At 45.8% G+C, this 19,035-nt stretch overlaps 1 protein-coding gene across 9 annotated transcripts in view; it reads right to left on the bottom strand.

Moving 5' to 3' along the window:
* Window positions 1-19,035, bottom strand: part of GTF2IRD1 (GTF2I repeat domain containing 1) — a 173,269-nt gene that overhangs the window by 109,568 nt on the left and 44,666 nt on the right. For 4 of the 9 annotated variants that reach the window (XM_078849280.1, XM_078849281.1, XM_078849279.1 and 1 more), the window contains exon 1: window positions 2,506-2,529. The exons of 4 other annotated variants lie outside the window; for them this stretch is intronic. In XM_078849280.1, the coding sequence (XP_078705406.1) occupies window positions 2,506-2,514 (9 nt within the window). In that variant the 5' untranslated portion in view covers window positions 2,515-2,529. Of the gene's footprint in view, window positions 1-2,505; window positions 2,847-19,035 lie in introns of those variants that run through there. One more of the 9 variants, XR_013634796.1, reaches the window with a different exon arrangement.

Consider the following 19,035-nt stretch of genomic DNA (forward strand, 5'->3'; position numbering starts at 1 on the left):
CAATAGAGCAACACCAGTGTAAAACTGGAAAAGGGGAGATAAGAATCAGGTCAACCATTTGCACCGCAATTTCTCAGGGAGGCCTCGGACATGTACAGAAGGGGTGGCTTCACTGGTTTGGGGAACAAAAGATGGCTGCTGAGCTTCCACCCCACACCAGAACCAAACCAAACTAAGTTGGGGTCTAGAAAAATTTAGTTAACTCTTTTCATTAGTCACCTATTTGGCGTGTGGCTAAAACACTTTGGGATAATAGATAAGCCTATCATCAGAAGAGCTGAAATACCACGCATGCATGCCCAGACAGACAGACAATCCTTTGGGTCATTCTGGCACAACCAAAAGCAGGAGGGACCAGAAATCACAAGAGAGGCCTGTTCTTCTAGCCTATATATGTAAGCCCAAGAGCTGATATTGTTGGGTGTTTTTCAGAAACAAACTTCTCAAGCTTCTGAGGTTGGCCCACCACTAGTTTAAAGTTCAAGAACATCCAAGCTGATAAGACCATGAAGATGCTGCTTCACCTCTGTCCTGTGTGTGTCATGCCAGTTTCCAGATCTTTTGCACCCCAACGTTACAGAGGGAAAAGGAATAGTGAACCCACAGTAGACTGGTAAAAAGGTTCGGATGGCAGAGCTGGGGGCAGGAAGGAAGAGAAGGAAAGTCACATTAGGAAAAGAAGGAGAGCAAGAGAGTCATGGAGGGGCCCGGGCAGTGGACAGATCTGGAGCTCTGAGCCATGTATAAATACAAAACTGCCACCACATTTTGAACTACTGGGCATTAATTCCACCTTGGGCTTTGGGCAACGTGTAACAACAAATCATGAGAGCAAAATCCCAGACAGAGTTTCAGCTCTACAACTCACATTTACCCACTCCTTATTCAAGATGCAGTTCCCCCTAGGAGCTCTAAGAGGGAGAAGGGAGACTGAAGCGGTAACACAAAAATCAGGAGAGAACAAACTGGAGCACTTTCCTCCTGTCACCAAGTCCCCAAGAATAAGTCACAATCACAAATCTATATTCCCCCACAGTGCTGCTTGATTGCCTGGTTTTACATGTTCTTACATCTCACATCCTCCTCAACTCCCCTTCAGCCCCGTGTACGTTTCTGAACCCACATGGTCCCAGCACAGAATTTTCAAAATTAAGTGCAGCTCTAGGGGAAACACTACTAAAACCTTCAGCGCTGACAGTGGCTGGGATGTGCTGTAATGGCAGCCAGGCTGCCGTGCCTTCTCCCCTTCTCTCAGCGGCCGTTTAAAATTTCAAAGCCATTTCCTCTCCCAAAAGGGGCATCAGAAAAGCAGCATCGGGAACTTTTTCTTTTTAAGACTCTTCTTTTCATCCTGGCCCCTTGTTACCTTTTCAGTACCGAACTATTAAAATAAATAAATAAATAAAAAAGTCTCCTGGTGATTATAAGCCTATTATGAGCTCCCTTCTATTATTACGCTGTAAATGCGGTGCTATTGAAACAAGTGTTCTGGGGGTCAGCATTTGGAAGCTATTACAGGAAGAAAGCAGGATACGCCTGGAGACCTCCTCTGCCATGTGAGTGTGTTTCATTCACTCTTAAATTGCCAGTAATGACCTGTAAGTCATATGACCTCTATTCTCTGCTGATGTAAACTGGCCTAGCATCATGGAAGTCAATAGAACTGGACCAATTTATACCAGCAGAAAATTTGGTCCCATACATAAAAATTGCATCATGTCTTACTGTATTTCAGCAGATACTCCACACTCTATGCTCCTTTATTTGTCTGCCTTTAGCCACTTGTTGTCTCTTGACTTACACTTAGATTGTAAATTCTTTGGGGCAGGTCTTCTCTTTTTGTTCTATGTTGCTACAGCACCTAGCGCATTGGGGTCCTGGGCCATGACTGGGAATCCCAGGTGCCAACAGGACACAAATAAATAATACTTGATTCACAATTTATAGAAAGAGCAGACAAAATAGGTCATAAGGTGCTTTTTTAAAATCAGAGCAATATAACAATCCTTCCTTTCTCCCAACATTTGTTTGTCTTGTCTATTTATGCTTTAAGCTCTGCCGGGCAAAGACTTGCCATTTGTATGTACAGTGGCTAGCGATCTCGTTTTGGGTCTTTAGGTGCCACTGTAATACAAAACACACCAATTTAGAGGAGATTTTTCAAAAGCATTCAGCAGCTGGCCTCTCTGCTCCTCCTGGAGTCAACGGTGAAACACCTGTAGCGGCAGCGTTAGGTCAAAGGCCCACCCTCGTAGCACACAAACTTTTGGCCCTTCTCAGCCAGCGTCAGTTTTTGCCAAACACAAATGATTTCCTTTAGCTAATTTTCCTCCCGTCTGGAAAGCTGTAGCTCAGAACAGGAGGACTAGCCTGTCAAAAGGATACAACGGCATGCTGATTTATGAAAAATGCTGCTTAAATGCATCAATAGATCAATCACAATTGACACTAAACACCGCTCCCTTGCTCCAGCCCTTGCCCTGCCTTGTTCGCTGGAATATTTACCGCATGCATCTGCGCTGCTTTAAAACCTCAGCTCTTCCTTGTACTCCGCTCCATCTTTCTGTGCTTCTTTCCCCCTCTCCTCCCACGCTTCTGTCTATGCAAAAGGAGCTGCATCCAGTGCTTCTGAAGTATTTGCTCTCCAGCCTGACTTGCTGAAAACTGTACAGCTCTTTGCTGTAAACCTTCCCCTTTTCCCTCGAGGCACACCTCCCCAACACAGAGCCAGGAGCCTACTCAGCCCTTCAAATCCTACTCAGCCCCTTGAAATCTCCTTTCAATCTCTACCAGCCATGCCCTGGACTGAGTCCTGCTGCATCTGGAGCCAGCTACTTTCCACTCCTGTGCTGGCGACAACGATCGCTAGACAATACCAAGCGCAGCACCATGCATTCTGATAGTGTCTTTCGTGCAAGGGTCTCAAAGTGCTTTGCAAACAACTGAACCCCTCCGTAGTACCACGGCCATATCGCACGAGGCTCACATGCAAAGCAAGGTGTTCTGTCTTCCTACTGTCCATACCAGTCCCAGCCGACCCCCTCACTGGTCCAAATGGAGTCCACGCCCACCCCTCCTAAACAAAAATAAAGGTCAGGGAATTTGTCTTCAGTTCATTCACACAGCAAGATGCTGAGGCCGGCATCTCTCTGCACAGCCCCCTCTCCGCTGGCCCTTCCCCACTGTTAAGGAACCACTGTAGATAGTGTTTCCTGGGGAGGAAATGTGTGGTCAGCTACAGCCCTTCCACCAAATCTTTCAGATGGGGCAATGAGATGCTTCCGGGCTTTAATTTCACAAATAAAGGGTGGCAAATTAGGCAGTAATGATTCTGAGCCATTCAAACCAGATTGTAAATCATGTGTTTGAAGCTGCAAGCAGATAAAGGGGGGGCAGAGAATTTCTAATGAAGCAAGATTAGAAAACCAGCTGAGCCTCGGTGCGCCCGCCTGAGGAATAAGAATGAAGCTAGCTGTACTTAACTCAATTTGCTACCCAGACAATAACCGCAGAAGGCAGGAACTCGGGGGCAGCCAACAGTAGAAACCTGATTGTTTCCCTGCAGGCCCTGGGACCAATCTCACCCTGAAAGGGAACCAAAAAGACAGACAAAAAAAAAAGGAGACTTGTTTGGAGTGCTGGGATGGGGCTGACTGAAGGAAAAGCCTTTCATTGCTAGAATGGTGTTTCAGACACCCCCTGAGAGACGTCCCACAAGAAAGGTGTCTAGTGGCCGTTAGTGGTCAGCAACCCACGTTACCTGTCTCCACATGCTCCTCTCCTCAGTCACTGACCAGTCAGACATCTGAGCCAGTGGGAAGACTAAGAGGTGCCTTTCACCACGGAACGTAGCTGCTGCAGCCAAGCAATGGCTGCGCGGTGGGACTGGCAGCCCGTGAGTTTTGGGGAGAGCACAAGAAAGCCCTCACAAAGCCTGCTGACTGGCACCAGGCCTTTACAATAAACTGCAAGAGAAAAGGAGGCTAGCATGCAGCAATGAGCCAATCAACTCCAACTCCTCTGCTAGGAAGTCCTCCTCAAGGATGGGAGCTGTAGGGCCAGATTCAGAGTCATGCTATGACCCTTTCCCACCAATGGTGGTAGGGCAGGTGCTGGCCAGTCCCAAGCCCCTGGGCCACCACCAGTGAGTGGGCCCAGTCCACCGACTCTGTGCTACCTCTCCAGGAGTTCCGGGGGTAGGGGTGCAACAGGGGGTGGAAGGATGCTCTAGCCAGGGCACTCATACACCTTGGCAACACCATGCCCCTGCCTGGCCATAGGTAGCATGAAAGCAAGGGCTAGGGGCTGCAGTGGCTTCTTACAGCCTTAGAACAGGCTGTCTCCTTCTTGTCCTCGCACTGGCACAAAGATGAATTTGGCCCTTCGTACCTGTGAGGCGCTGGGTGTGATTCTCAGGTGCTGAAACAAGAGGGCACCAGCCCAGCCTTCATCTCATGCCCTGAAGAGAGCTCTGGCCCAATTCTGCAGCCAGCTCTTTGCATTTCAGATCCATCCAGAGTCTGAACAAGATAGCACGCGCGAGCTGGTGAGAGCTCTAAAGGAGGCAGCTATCTCCAAAGGGAGAGGGCCAGCTGGAAGAACATTGGGGGGTGGGGGTGGGAGGGGAGAGACACAGGATCAGAGAACAGACACTGACAAGACTCTAAGGAAGGGGCTGCAGTTTACGGAAGAAGCCATCCACAGTTTAAGTACGGGCCAGGAAAGGGAGGATAAAAACCAAAGTCCAGGTTCTACTCTCGTTTACACCAGTATAAATGCAAAATAAACTCACTGGTTCTGGATTTGCCAGCAGGTAGCCATAAGCAGAGTCTGGCATTGGAGGGCAGGTTATTGACACCTGAGAGTCCTCTGGTGATTAAGTGCAAATTCATACTGCGTGGTGGTAGAGGAGGACTACTCTGTCACTGACGATCCCACAGGAAGGACGCACGTGCACTCAGCCATGCAGAGGCTGGCTGTTACTTGTGCATGAAATAAGTTAATGAGGGTGGAAGCAATTCTTTATTAGATAAAAGATAATGACTGCATTTTATGAATTACATCTGCATTCTGTTGCAGAGACCTCCATGCCAGCTCTTCCCATAAGTGGATTGTTAATGCACACACAGTATCTTTACCACACTCTGCAAAGAGGCATACAGGAATCTTTCCCATTCTCCAAGGCTGTTTGCCAGTACTGCAGTCACAGTAAGAGAATATCCCCCAGGCTGGGATTCTTTGTCTGAAGCTAGCTGGAGCAATGGTGAATCCATTCCACCCAGAGGCAGCAACTTGACTAGCTGGGATCAGGCCCACCACAGCACAAGCGGCTGCTGCACAGCTCAGAAGGGAGCATTCGATCTTTTTAATTCCTTCTCTACACAACCCTTAACAATCACTTTAATTCTTCAGTGCTGACCTCGCGGTGTGGTGACACACTACTATACCCTGCCCCTCTCTTGGGAATCAGCTCTCGCTGTACTTCAAGAGGGCTACAGTTAAATAGAAGGATACCCTTGCTCTCCAGAGCCAGAGGTTTGTTCTGGTTGCCCGGAAAAGAAAGCATTAGACACTGTGTCTTGGAATCACTTTCTCTCGTAACAAAGGATTTTCTTTGGGTTTCACAAGAACAGCTGCACTCAGCTTGAAATTGGACCAGAACGTCGATGACCCCATTTGAAAATTAAAGGATTTCCCGGCAGAGGGAGAGAGAAGAAATGCCTGTGAACAGGATGGCAGAGGGATGGTGCCTTTCTGGCACAAGGCGGAAGGGCAAAGAGCTTCCTCCCTCGTTTTGGAAGGCAGAGCTAGCATCAAGGCTGCTCCAGCAGCTCTGCTGTGCTATGCCAACCCCAACCCAGAAAAATCCTCTTAAAACCATCTGACATTTCTTAACAGTGCTGCGTGCCCAGTGCAAGCCGATGGCTGGGTTTTGTTTTTCCCCAGGATGCTCTGGGAAAAGCGCTTATTAGCTCAATGACTTTGTAAAATAAAACAAGAATTAAAACAAAAAAAAAAAACACCAAAACACACCCCCTCCTTGGTGATGCCCCTGATGCTGAGCTGCAGAGGATCTCAGTGACCCAGGCTTGCAAAGCACACTAGCCAGTCTTTTGGGTCAGGATCATCCACTGTCACTCTGGAACCACAGGTTACCAGTGATCTTAATGAAGTCTGCCATTTCCCAGAACACATCCGTACAGGGCACCTAACGGCAAGGTCAAACCTTTTTCATGCAGGCAGGCAGCATTAAGGATGAAAAATTAAAATGATTTGTTTCCATCTCTGGGAAAACCAGCTCTGCTGTGCAACCTTGTCTTTAACAGAGAGGGGAGGTTTGCAGAGGTCCCAGCAGACAATGTTCCACCTCCATCTATCTTGTGGCCTCTTGAATTAAGGGGGAACATTGTAGACGGGCCACACCAACATTCCACGCCATTAAGGTACAGCCTTTGGGCTCCTGGCAACTTGGTACCATGTGGGCAAAGTTCAGATGCATCTGTTCTGGTTGATGGAAAAAAAAAAAAAATCCAGACTGGGGCTCAAGCTAGATAATAGATCAATAATGATAATACTTTACAGCAAGACAGTGGCAGAACTAGATAGTAAGCCCAAATGCTTTGCCTCTCAGTCCCTGGCCATATTCACTGCACCGTATGCCTCCTCTATTTCAAAATAGTAAGAAAACTCAAGACAGTCTAGTTTTCCAGAAGATTGACAACCCTGGTCATAATGGGCAGTGCACTGGGGGCCTGACCCTACACCACTGAAGTTAATGGGAGTTTTGCCACTGACTTCAGTGGGAACAAGACCAGGTCCCAGAAAGTTAGAAATACAGGACTTGTCTACACAGCAGGGCAAAGCACGCCAGACGGCTGTGATGTGCAAAGCACACTAACATGCTGTGGCCTAACTGTGCTGTATGAACCCTGCTGGTGCATTCTAAGTAACAAAACTAGGTACCTTTTAGAGCGCATTAGCAAGGTTTATGCGGGGCAGTTAGCATGCAGCATGTTAGAGCACACCAGAGGGATGTGATTTGTAATGCACACTACCACCCCATGTAGATAAATCTCCAATTCGGGAATGGATGTGTTCCAAGGGATTTAAGCACCTCTTCAAAAGTTAAGCGCATGCTTGAGTGTTTTCCTGAATCAGGGCCTTATTTTGCTACCTTCTTTCTCACACAGATTGCACAGAACCCGTGGGGGGAAGAGGAGGAGGATTTATTTGTATTGCTTTAGCTCCCAGGAGGCCCAGTCATGGACCAAGGACCCCACAGTGCTAGGTGCTGTACAAAACAAGAAGATGGTTGCTGGACCAAATAGCTTCCACTCTCAGTATAAGTCGAAAGACAAAAGGGGGAATCCAGACAAGCAGATGCACAGAGGAGCATAAGACAACAATGACACAACCTTGGCAGGGTGACCGGCAGCAGAACCATTGTTTGGTTATTCTGGCTCGACAGGAGATCCGTATCAAAAGCAAATTCCCTTCACTTGACTACCTAATGGGAAATTGGGGTATAATTTAAACAAGATCATAACATGACCCAAGAAAAATATTATATCTCCGTAAAGCTTTTAATCATGAATGGTCACGTATAGCGCTGGCAGCAGATTTAGAAAGAAAAATAAAAAACTTTCTGGCAGGCGATAGGCTTGTCCAAATCAAATTAAGACTTGCAGCTTGAAGCTGTTTGTCTAATCAAAGGGAAAGTAATCTGTGGAAAAACTGGGGTAAACCATTCTTACACTAGTTAGGGCTAGCTCCAAGGAAACACAGCCTTTGCAAGGCAGGAATTTATAACCAAATACCCCAAGACCGTTTAATTCCGTCCCTTTTCCCCAGGTGTTGCCAAGCCTGCTGCCCTTGTAAGAATTATATGTTTGCCATAAAAACAAAACGAAAAACACACTGATTAACCAGGTTTCAGAGTAGCAGCCGTGTTAGTCTGTATCCGCAAAGAGAAAAGGAGGACTTGTGGCACCTTAGAGAGTAACACATTTATTTGAGCGTAAGCTTTCGTGAGCTAAAGCTCACTTTTTTGGATTCTCCACTGAATGCATCCGATGAAGTGAGCTACAGCTCACGAAAGCTTATGCTCAAATAAATTTGTTAGTCTCTAAGGTGTCACAGGTCCTCCTTTTCTTTTTACTGATTAACCAGTTACTTCCCCCAGGCCTGTTTTGCAGTGAAAAATGTGCTCCCCGACATCCCTAGGACTTCCCAGCTCCACCCTCCTTTTGCCTTTCTGTTGGATTCAGCACACTCCACGCTTCTCAATTACACAAACGTCCCGGTTTTCCCAGGTGCCGAGTCCCCGCTGCTCCTACAGAGGTTATTTGTTGTTTCCATTGTGGAAGCATCTAGGAGACCTGACTGGGGATTGGGGCACACTGAGCGAGGCTCTGCATGCACATATTCGAGAAAGACAGTCGGGCACAGCTCTACAGAGGTATTTTGGCTCCTAACTTCCATTCATTTAGGAGTCTAAATCAGACTGAAAGGCTGGGTGTCAGCTCTTTGAAGCAGGGACAAGCCAATGGGTGTATCCATCCCACACATTAGGCTGTAGGCGCCTAGTCTGTATGTTGTTTCTGGATGACAGCAGCTATAGAAAAATATTCATTGTAAACCTAAGGCAACAAACTGGCCCTTCATCCTACACCCTTCCTTCATTTCTGCCCCCTCCTCTGTGAAAATTCCAGCAGCCCTAGAAAACAAGCTGGGAATAAGTGTCCCCATCCACAGAAATGGTCTAATGGTGTGTCCCCCTCCTCAAAGACAGTCTTGTGCTGCTTTAGAGGTTGTGCTTCAGCCATTCTGAATGATCTGCCTCTGCTGTTATCCGTTATGCAGCACAACCACCTCCTATAAAACCCCTCTGGGTCCATTAAGAATTATTTGCATCTCTTCTGTTTATGAGCTGAGAGGAGTTCCCAAAATCCCTGGTGGCTTATATCTACAGATGTAGTCGTATACAGTTCATCAAAAGTGTGACCAGCTGCTCTGCCCCAGGAACCTGATAAGCGGTAACAGGCACACACAAAATTTTATTAAGATGTTTAAATAAAAAACAAAAACAAAAACAAACAACAGTACAGAGTTTAAGCATGGAAGTTTCTGGTTATCAGGGAATAACGTACAGATTATCAAGGAGTGCAAAATTCAGTTCAAGATCGGATGGCATAAGGAATACATAATCCGCAATATCCCCAATTGGGGGTAAAAGGTTAACGGGGCAAAGTACACACATTGAGATAGGAGGGTATTTTGTTCATATAATGGCTATGTTCAGGTATGGAGTATAATGAGTGGATACAATGATGAGGATGGATTGACCCTCATTTGGTGAGACTTAACATTCAGTGAGTTTACTCTCTTAAAACACCCATCCGTTCCAGACAGCTTTTCCCTCCCGGTTCAACAGCAGCTGAGGATTTTCAAGAGTTTGAAAGCACAAACAGCTAAGAACAGAGTTTTTCAGAGAAAGGTGATGTTCCATTCACCCTCTTGCCAAAAGTTATTTTCCTAGATCTCTCGTCAACTATGGTTTTTTTTTGCTTTGTGACTTCTTGGCAATAAATGAAGCTTGCCATAATGATCTACTACCAGCATAGGGGATGGGGATGGGACCATCACTCCACAGACCTCACAGCACTGGAATGAGCCTTTTCATTTTGGAACTTGCGTATTTCTTCCATATCCCTGGCAAGTCTTGTCTTGTCAGGTGAGAGATTCTGGCCAGCAGTGGCCTAAACCACAGGAGGTCACTTCCTCCAGCTTTTGCATAAAACTCATTAGTTAGTGAAAAAAGCAGCCATGTACAAAGAAGCCCAGTCCTTCCTAGGATGGAATTCGGACTCTCTTCCTCTTAGTTTGATCCACTCTATTCCCCTTTTATTCCCCATCTTCTGGACAGTAGCTGCTGGCACTGCATAGATAGCAAGTGAATAGTATATCATCATGGCACCATAGCTCATCCTGGTGCTGGCAACGGCCCCAGAGCAGGGACAAGGGAGAAGGGGCTTAAGCATCCTCACTCCAAGGGATGCTGGGGGGTGGATCTGACCCCCAGCACAGATTAGGGCAGCCTAACAGCTATCCTACTTTCACACTGCTGCAATGGCCCCTATAAGCCTCTGTAGGGGCAGAAGACTGGCTCTGCTCCTGGCATAGAGGCCTCCTCCCACCCGCTTAGACGGATCAAAGGGGGTAACAATGAATCTGTCCCTCCATTGTTAAGGCTGTAGCTTACAACTGTACAGCATCTTTAGTGAAGCAGTGGAAAGTGTCGCGCTTACTTAGACTGGGGACAGGGGCCATCTCTTTGCTGTGTGTTTGTACCGTGTCTTGCGCAATGGGGCCTGGTCCATGACTGGGACTCCTCAGCGCTATCGTAAATAATAAATAGCAGCAGTTTGGCTTTCCATTCTGAGCCTGAGAGTGGCTACTCCCTTATCCCAACTTTCCAAGGGGGGAAAAAAAATCTTCTCTGCCTTAAGTTTGTCAAGTGTTAATCTAGTGAGGGCAGATTTGATCTTTTTCCCCCTTTTAAAAAAAGGAAGTTAGAGGTTGATCAGACATGGGCATTTTGGAAATACAGGTCTTTGAAACCTTTGCCATTTTATTTTGGAAAAAAGTCCCAGTTTTTTATTCTCCCCTAAAGCTATCCCTCAGAAATGATTTGGGCTGGTTGCATTCCTGCATCCTAAGCCAGATCCAGAGAATTCTGTCGGAGTGTTTTTCTGACGGCAAGGTGCACATGTTAGGAGTCCATCCCTTACAGATGTTTCAACCTATAACAGACAGTCTCTTGTCACCTGACTTGATAAAGTCTGGCAAGGATTATAAACTTGGCTCATGGCCCGGTGGAGCTTCAAAGCTACACTGGCGAACGGTTGTGGTCCCAGAGAATGAAAACCATCCCAAGCAGTGAGCCAGCATAAGAGCTATCCACCAATTAATCACCACTTACATCCTATATTGATGAAATTAACCTTGTACTGGTTAATTTCACTCAGAGTTTGTAAAGCCCAAACTTCTCCAGATTATTAAAGTTACAAATTCTGCCAGATGATGTGAATAGCGGGGAGTCTGGCATTTCATCGAACAGCATGCATCGTCTTTACACCATGTGCATAACTAGAACACACTAGTGTTGCTCGCAGAAATAACCATCTACACGTTTTCACACACACACTGTCAATATTTTAAATCATTTAGAAACAACAACAGAAAACAAAGAAAATTCCCATCCCAAAAACTTCCTCAAAGATACAGTTAGGACTGTAAACGGATATCCGTTAAATTACAAAGTTAGTAGAACTCTGGAGTTATATAAACAAATATCTCAAAAGCAAGAAATTCAAAGTCAAACAACCTGAACTCTTACCCAGCTAGAACGTCAAACTTCTTTCCCTATAAAACAAACCAAACACCACACTGCCAAACAGTGATCCCTTCTTGATATCTCCAATAAGGACCTCAGTTCCCAACTGTAAAATGGGGATAATAGCACTGCCCTACCACAAAGGGGCATTGCGATAATAAAGCCAGTAATGATTGCAAGGCACTCAGATACTGCGATGATGGGGGCCACATTGGTACCTAAGATGCACACCCTCCAAAATATATAAAGCTATTCATGTACACCATGCGTCTATAAAAGTCCAGATCTCACTTACATATCACAGGAGAAGGAGGGTGTAGGCAGGAATCTGAAACCTTTTGCGGAAAGTGAACTCCAAATTCACCCCCCCCCTTTTTTTTTTTAAATGCTGTCACTACAATTTTAATAATGCTGTTTTTAATTGAATTGATATCTATTTCCCAATTCAACTGCATCTTAAATTTTTTTGCCTGGGAATTTTAACTGCATTAAGGATCTTCTCTAATGCTAATACAAAGCAGACCCCTTTGAAATATTTCTGCAGGAAGCAACTGGTCCCTCGTGCTCATTAGCCTATGAAAGCTCCAGAGAGATAGCTCAGGTGAGAGTACAGTCTGAATCAGAACAAGACCACATGTTTTAACTCAGTCTTAAAAATCAAGCTCAAGTTGCTGGTTAATCAAAGAGGAGGGAAAAAAGCAATTTCAACCAAGCTTTAAAAAAAATGGTCAATTCTCTATTTAGTGACCATGGAAATCTTATTACAAAGGCTTCCTTTGAACTCTGAAGTACAGCAAGGCAGCAGTTAAAAGGCCATATCCTGGGCCCGCTGTAGTCAGTAGCAAAACTCCTATAGATTTCAGTGAGGCCAGAAACTGGCCCTCACCGCACAGCTGTTGAGAGCTGAGGAACCAGTAACATGCAGTTGCCACCATTTTGAACAGTCACCACGTCTCCACCACAAAATGGCACAAGTTTATGGCTAGCATGCAATTAACTTTCATACCAGCATATAATATAGATGTATGCTTAGTTCTGCGTACATATACAAATTCACATCATACTGCAATCAAATTATCTTTCAGAACAACCTCAGAGTCGGAGGGGGAACAGATATGCAGGGCATGTGGGTACTTTACATTCTCAATTTCCTTTTTTGTTTGATTGTCCTCTTTTCCACAGTCATTGCATTGTTTACAAATTAAATTGGTTGACCATGCCACGGTTTTAGTTACTGCACAGCCAACTAATTACAACCTAAGCTCTAAGAACTTAGCACATACAATGCTTTAGGCACAATGATCTGTCTAGTCAGGTTCTTACACTGCGCCCACCCCTGTGGTCTCTGAGAGGCACATTCGACAATGCACGTGAGTGCACTGAATTCAATGGGACTGCTCACATGCTAGAAAGTTAGACATCTGCTTCGGTACCTTGCTGGACTGGGGTCTATGTGAAAGGGACATTTACAAAAAGCAGCATTACAGAGGGGCTTGGGAACTTGTTTCATATAGCTGTCAGTGCTGAAAGTGCATCACAGCGGCACTTTCAGGTTCAAATCCCACATGCTCACAGGCGCCCCTTGGTTCAGCAGCAGGTAATGAATGCTAGAGCACCTCTGACCCAGCCCAGCCCTCCTCCGGGAAAGTGTGATTGGAACAGAGCAGCCATCAGGATGGAAGGGACCTTGAGCTGGACTTATCAACAAAAGTAAAGGGCTTGTGACATGAAGGAGGGAAGGTAAAAGGACAAGCAGCGAACAGAAGAGGGAGGACGATAATGACTAATAATGTAGTACGTGTGCAGGTATATAGTGAGAAACAGTCCCTGCCCCAAAGAGCTTGCAATCTGAACAGACAAGACAGGGTACGGCAGGAGGACAAACAGAGGCAGCACATAGAAGTGAAGTGACTTGCCCAAGGTCACAAAGCGAGTCAGCTCCACAGCCAGGAGTCCCGGATTCCAGTCCTCTGCTGTACAGTCCCCAACCTTGGGGATGCATCCAAAACGTGGAATCTTCTGATGTCTAACTAAACAGGACTCTGTACACTGTAAGAGCCTGATTTGCAGTTAAGGAGAGCTGTGGGTGCTCAGCACTTCTGAAAAGCAGACTCTGAGCTGATTGCTCGCTCTCTCTGTAGAGCTGAGTTGCTTGAAATTTTCCAAATACAAATTTTACTATGAAAAATTGCTCACTTTTTTCCCCACCAGCTCTAATATATTCACAGACAGGATGAACTCTTGAATGGGAAACTTTCTGGTACGAAATTTTAACAAGTCTCCTCCTGTAAACAATGGTAGTCTTGCCAAAAAAAAAAAAAAAATCATAAGTTAGGCCACATAAAATATTGAGATTGCCTTAGAAATCCTGGGATTTTAAATATATAATAAACGCTGGGCTCTATTTGCCTTTGGTTTCTGAGCCTTTTAAGAGGCACTCAAGTCACATTTTCAAGATTTTCTTCCCAATGAGGGCTAGAAACTTTTTTTTAAAAATGAGAGCTGAGATTCTCACCTAATCACATGCCTCCAGGAGCTGGGACTTTAAGCAATGCACCAAATATCGTTCAAATTGGGAACACTGCAGCTGTGCTTTTAAGTGACACCTGTTATATGAAATATATTGGGCTTCACTTAACAGATTTCTTTACTTCTTACCAGTTTCCCCACTGTATTCTAACCCTCCTTTGGTGCAACTGGAAGCTGGCTGCCTTCAGCCATAAAGGAAACCTTGGGTCACATTCAGGAGCAACTTGATACTTGTGTGGGGGGAAAGGCGGGGGGGGGGGGGCAGCACAGAGAAGAGCATGCAAAAAATATATCCAAGTAGCATGCTAATGTAGGCCCTGCACACCTCATTCCTACCAAGAATAGGTATGATCTACAAAACCCTGATCCAAAAATCCACTGATGTCAATGGGAGTCCTTCCACGGATTTGCCATGAGGCCCCAAGAAAAGTGGGACAACTGGCTCAGGGAGAATGCTAACCACAGCCCTAGCCACAAGCCCCACCCTTGAATGTGCCAAGAGCAGCTCCAGCTCTGGAGGTTCTTGGGAACATGCTCCATTAGGCTGCCTCATTTTCCACACACACCCGTACACCAAGGCAGCCTTGACTCGGCCCTTCCTGTTTTCAGCGTGGAAAAGAGATGGCTTAGAGTAGGGTGACCAGATAGCAACTGTGAAAAAACGGGACGGGGGTGGGGAGTAATTGGTGCATATATATGAAAAAGTCCCCAAAAACGGGACTGTCCCTTTAAAAATGGGATATCTGGTCACCCTACTAAGGGGGGTATGATGGAGGTCCATAAAATCATGCATGTTGTGGAGAAAGTGCAAGTGTTATTTATCCCTTCACGTAACACAAGAACCATGGGTCACCCAATGGAATGAATAGGCAACTGCAGGTTTAAAAACAAAAGGAAGTACTGCTTCACACCAAACACACAATCAACCTGTGGAACTCATTGCCGGGGGACATTGTCACGGTCAAAAACTATAACTGGATTCAAAAGAGAATTAGATAAGTTCATGGAAGATAAGCCTATCAATGGCTCTGAGCCAAGATCATCAGAGATGCAGCCCCATGCTCCGGGTGTCCCTAAGCCTCTAACTGCCAGAAGCTGGAACTGGATGACAGGAGATGGATGACTTGATGCTTACCTGTTCTGTTCATTCTCTCTGAAGCATCTGGGACTGGCTACTGTTGGAAGACAGGATACTGAGCTAGAGGGACCATTGATCTGACCCAGTATGGCCGTTCTGATGTTCTTATGTGTTTACCCTCCTGCCCCACACACCAACTGCTGTAGTGGTGAGAGCAGCTGTGGAAGAAAGTCAGGATGGGGGCCTGAAAACACAGGACCACGCCCTTCCTCTCCAAATGATGGGGTTAGTTACTGCTCATGTTGATGTATAAAGGGTGGGGACCCACAAGCCACAGACAAAAAAACAAAGCAAAGTGCAAAAACTCTGTGTGTGTGTGTGTGTCTGTCTGTCTGTGTGTCCACACACCCACCCTGTGCTCCCATCCAGTCAGATTTTCCGTTGTTTTTGTTGCTCAATGTGCAGACCAAAGCCATTTCTGGAAAAAAGCTTTGCCACTTCCACCCTGACACCTGGTAGAGGCACACGTTATGCAGCGCAGAGAGGCATGCCTGCCAGCAGGGAGACCTACATGCCTCTCTCACAAGTTCTTGGAGATCGATTCTTGAAAGGGGTGGGTAAAAGCGCCCCTATGGCTACAGTAAAGGGTTCCATACTCTGCCACCTCATCTGCATGTCCCAGTTTTAAAGGCCTTTTCTTAGTGATCTAACAGAGACAATGCGAACTCCCAAGGCCTCACAGCAGGGCCGGCCTTAGACCAAATGGCGCCCCACAAGAGGAGCATCTTCAGCACCCCCAACTCCATTTGTTAAACTCAAATACCTTATTTTGTATTGCATTTGTAGCCCATTTCAAGACTTCGATGCATGATTTGGATGCATGATTTATCCTTGTCTCATAAGATGATACATTTGCACGCTAGGATCTGTAAATCTGTATTTATTCATGGTAATGACAAAAACAGCCCCCCAAGCCTGGCACCCCAGGCAGTCACCTCAGTCACCTGCCCCTAAATCCAGCCCTGCCTTACAGTTTGTTTCAAAGGAGATCCTGATCATTTGTGGTCCTCCATCACTTTCCAGCTTGTCGGCCCCAGACTGGGTAACTGCAGCATTGCCAACTTCAGAAGCCCTGAGCCAGGTCTTCGAGGCTGACTTAAAGGAAAAAAATCAAGGCACTTTTAAAAAATAACCCATTCTGAGTTCTTTTTGCTTCTGGGGGCACATCTTCACTGCAGAGTTCTCTACGCTTCAGTTAACGCCTCTTGAGTGAGCCGAGCGTCAGCGAGAGCACCCACACTGCAGGAAAATGCTGGATCTGCACGAAGCACTTGTGTTAGCTGCTTCCCCACCGCAGTACTAGCTTCAGTGTCCTCGGAGCAGTGGTGCTTCAAACTCATACCCACTCAGGGGCCAGCTCGCCGGAGTTTAAAGCACCACTTATGCTGAGCCACAGATTTGTGCGTCTATGGAAGCAAGGTTAAGGACAACACGCAAGTTATACCTTGAGTTAACACTGCAGTGAACACAAGCCCAAAGAGAAGAAGAATTTAGCCCCTAGGGTTAAATTAATTCTAAATGTATTTTAGGTCACTTACCAATCATTGGAAGTTTCAACATACATTCTTCACAGACCACATATGGCGATTAGCTAGCTAATGTAACAACGAGGCACCAAACCAACTGGAGTCTCTTGAGGAAACCACATAAAATTGACCAATAAGAAGCGGCGTATTGGAGACCAGACTTGAATTTCAAGTTGTGGCTTTTCTAATCACTTAAGCAAACGTGGGTATCAGTAAAGCTGATGGATGCAACTTAAGTTGACTCCCCGAACAAGTGCTGGAACACCACAACCCAGGCAAGCCACAGAAATTCGTTACTGGATGGTTGACAGCGCACCATTGATATAGCAGTGTGGTAACCAAATAACTGGCCCCGGCTTGTTGCTATTACTTTGCTGCCCAGCAAAGGAAGCAGCAGCATCAGTTCCTGCCGAGCACATTGCATTTCTCTGGAGGCAGAACAACATGGGCTAAACAATCGTTTTAAACAGTGACTGTGGTGAAAGGACTTTAAAACATGAAAATATTACCAGTCCCTCATGGGCTGACCTGCGAACAAGTTAGATAACAAAAGGTCTGGCATGGCCCAGTGATTCGAAAAGATCCCTGAACCTTCCTGGGATGTTCCAACTGAAATGTAATCCCTTATGCCTAATTCAGAGTATTCACCACTGAATAAACTAACTGATCTGAGTCACAGAACTTGTGGCTCTTGAAGTCTGTTGGTCTTTCCTCAACCCCTCTTTGTTCTTTTCACTGGGTAATATTCAGCGGAACAGCAAGACACTTATCTTTGTTTTCTTTTACAGACAGCACAAACAAAACCTAAGCACCTGTTGGAAAGTTCCTCACCTACATGCTTGTGAGAAAACGAAAATATCCGTAGGCATTATAGTCAGAGTTCTGCTTTTCCAGATAATCCATTTCAAACCTCACTCAGCACAGTTTAGTCCCACTTAGAGAACAAGTAAAGAACAAATCAGGTGCTCTTGCAAAAGATAAAAATCTCACCGTACTCTACCCTATTTGTGTAAGATGGGCAAATTCCCAGCACGCCATGGACCTTTCAACTCCGATGACATTTGCGCTTTATATTTTTTTGTTACCCACATTTTCTAAAGCCTGCTCTACGCTTGACAGTTGTACCGGTGCAATTATTTTGGCTTGGGGGATCTGCTTTTTTACCAGTATAATTGTACTGAGTGCCTTATATCAGCTGGTATAAACATTTTTATACTGGTATAACTGCATCCATATTGGGGGAGCTGTACATTTATTATTTGTATTACCGTAGCATGTTGGAGCTCTAGTCATGGACCAGGCCCCCATTGTGCTAGGCGCCACAAAGACACAGAACAAAAGGACAGGCCCTGCCTGTTGCAAAGAACTTACAACCTGCTTTAATATTACTGGGACAGTTAAAGCAGTACAACTTTCTAGTGTAAGCAAAGCCTAACACTGCAATGTCTGGATAGTTAACACAGCCACCAGGTTTTAACGGATTAAGAAAATAGGGAACTGTAACTACCATTACCAGAGAGAAAGGATTCTCTGAATATCCCAGACAGGAAACTGCTGTCACCAAGAAAGAGTTTCTTGTACAATAAAGCTGCAGACCAGTCACTCATGAGCCCTGCATCTGTATTTCTCGTTCTTACATATCGTCTCACTGTTAGGAGCTGCAGATCCCACAAAGTGGTAATGGACACACCAGCCACACCACACATATCTTTGTCCAGGGGAACCCAAACTAAACAGTATCCAATGCTCCAATTTCTTGTAGCAACACTTGTTTTAAACTAGGCACACCACTGAGCCCGGGTATTTCTAACACCCCTATCACAACAGAATCCAAGCACTCAAGCCTGGGTATAAGTCCGGGAAGGGCAACTATTATTAAAAAGAAAAGGAGGACTTGTGGCACCTTAGAGACTAACCAATTTATTTGAGCATGAGCTTTCGTGAGCTACAGCTCACTTCATCGGATGCATCCAGTGGAAAATGCTCAAATAAATTGGTTAGTCTCTAAGGTGCCACAAGTCCTCCTTTTCTTTTTGCGAATACAGACTCACGCGGCTGCTACTCTGAAACCGGTTATTAAAAAGTTCTGGGCACACACCCACGTTGTGGGGAAGTGCAGGTGGCGTCTAGGATTGTTCGAAGGTGCGTGGAAAATGCTGCACTCCTAGCATACCTGTAGCGTATCCCAAGAACGCACTGGGATTTATGACGCACAGCCATGCCTAAGCGGTGCACAGGCAGGATACTAGAGTCATAGTGCCCCATTACCAGCTGCAGCTGGGCCTACGTAAAACGCGAGGCCTCGCCTAATGGCTTAGGTCTTCGGATACTGTCATGATGGGGTCCAGAGAGAGAGAGACACCCAGGAAGGTGAAGCCCACTCCCCCTTGCTCACCAATGCTCAGGGTTGAAAAGAGGCACAGGCAGGGTTGGAGAATGGACACATC

The sequence above is a fragment of the Lepidochelys kempii genome, chromosome 17, assembly GCF_965140285.1.
Source record: "Lepidochelys kempii isolate rLepKem1 chromosome 17, rLepKem1.hap1, whole genome shotgun sequence".
Classification (NCBI taxonomy): Eukaryota; Metazoa; Chordata; order Testudines; family Cheloniidae; genus Lepidochelys; species Lepidochelys kempii.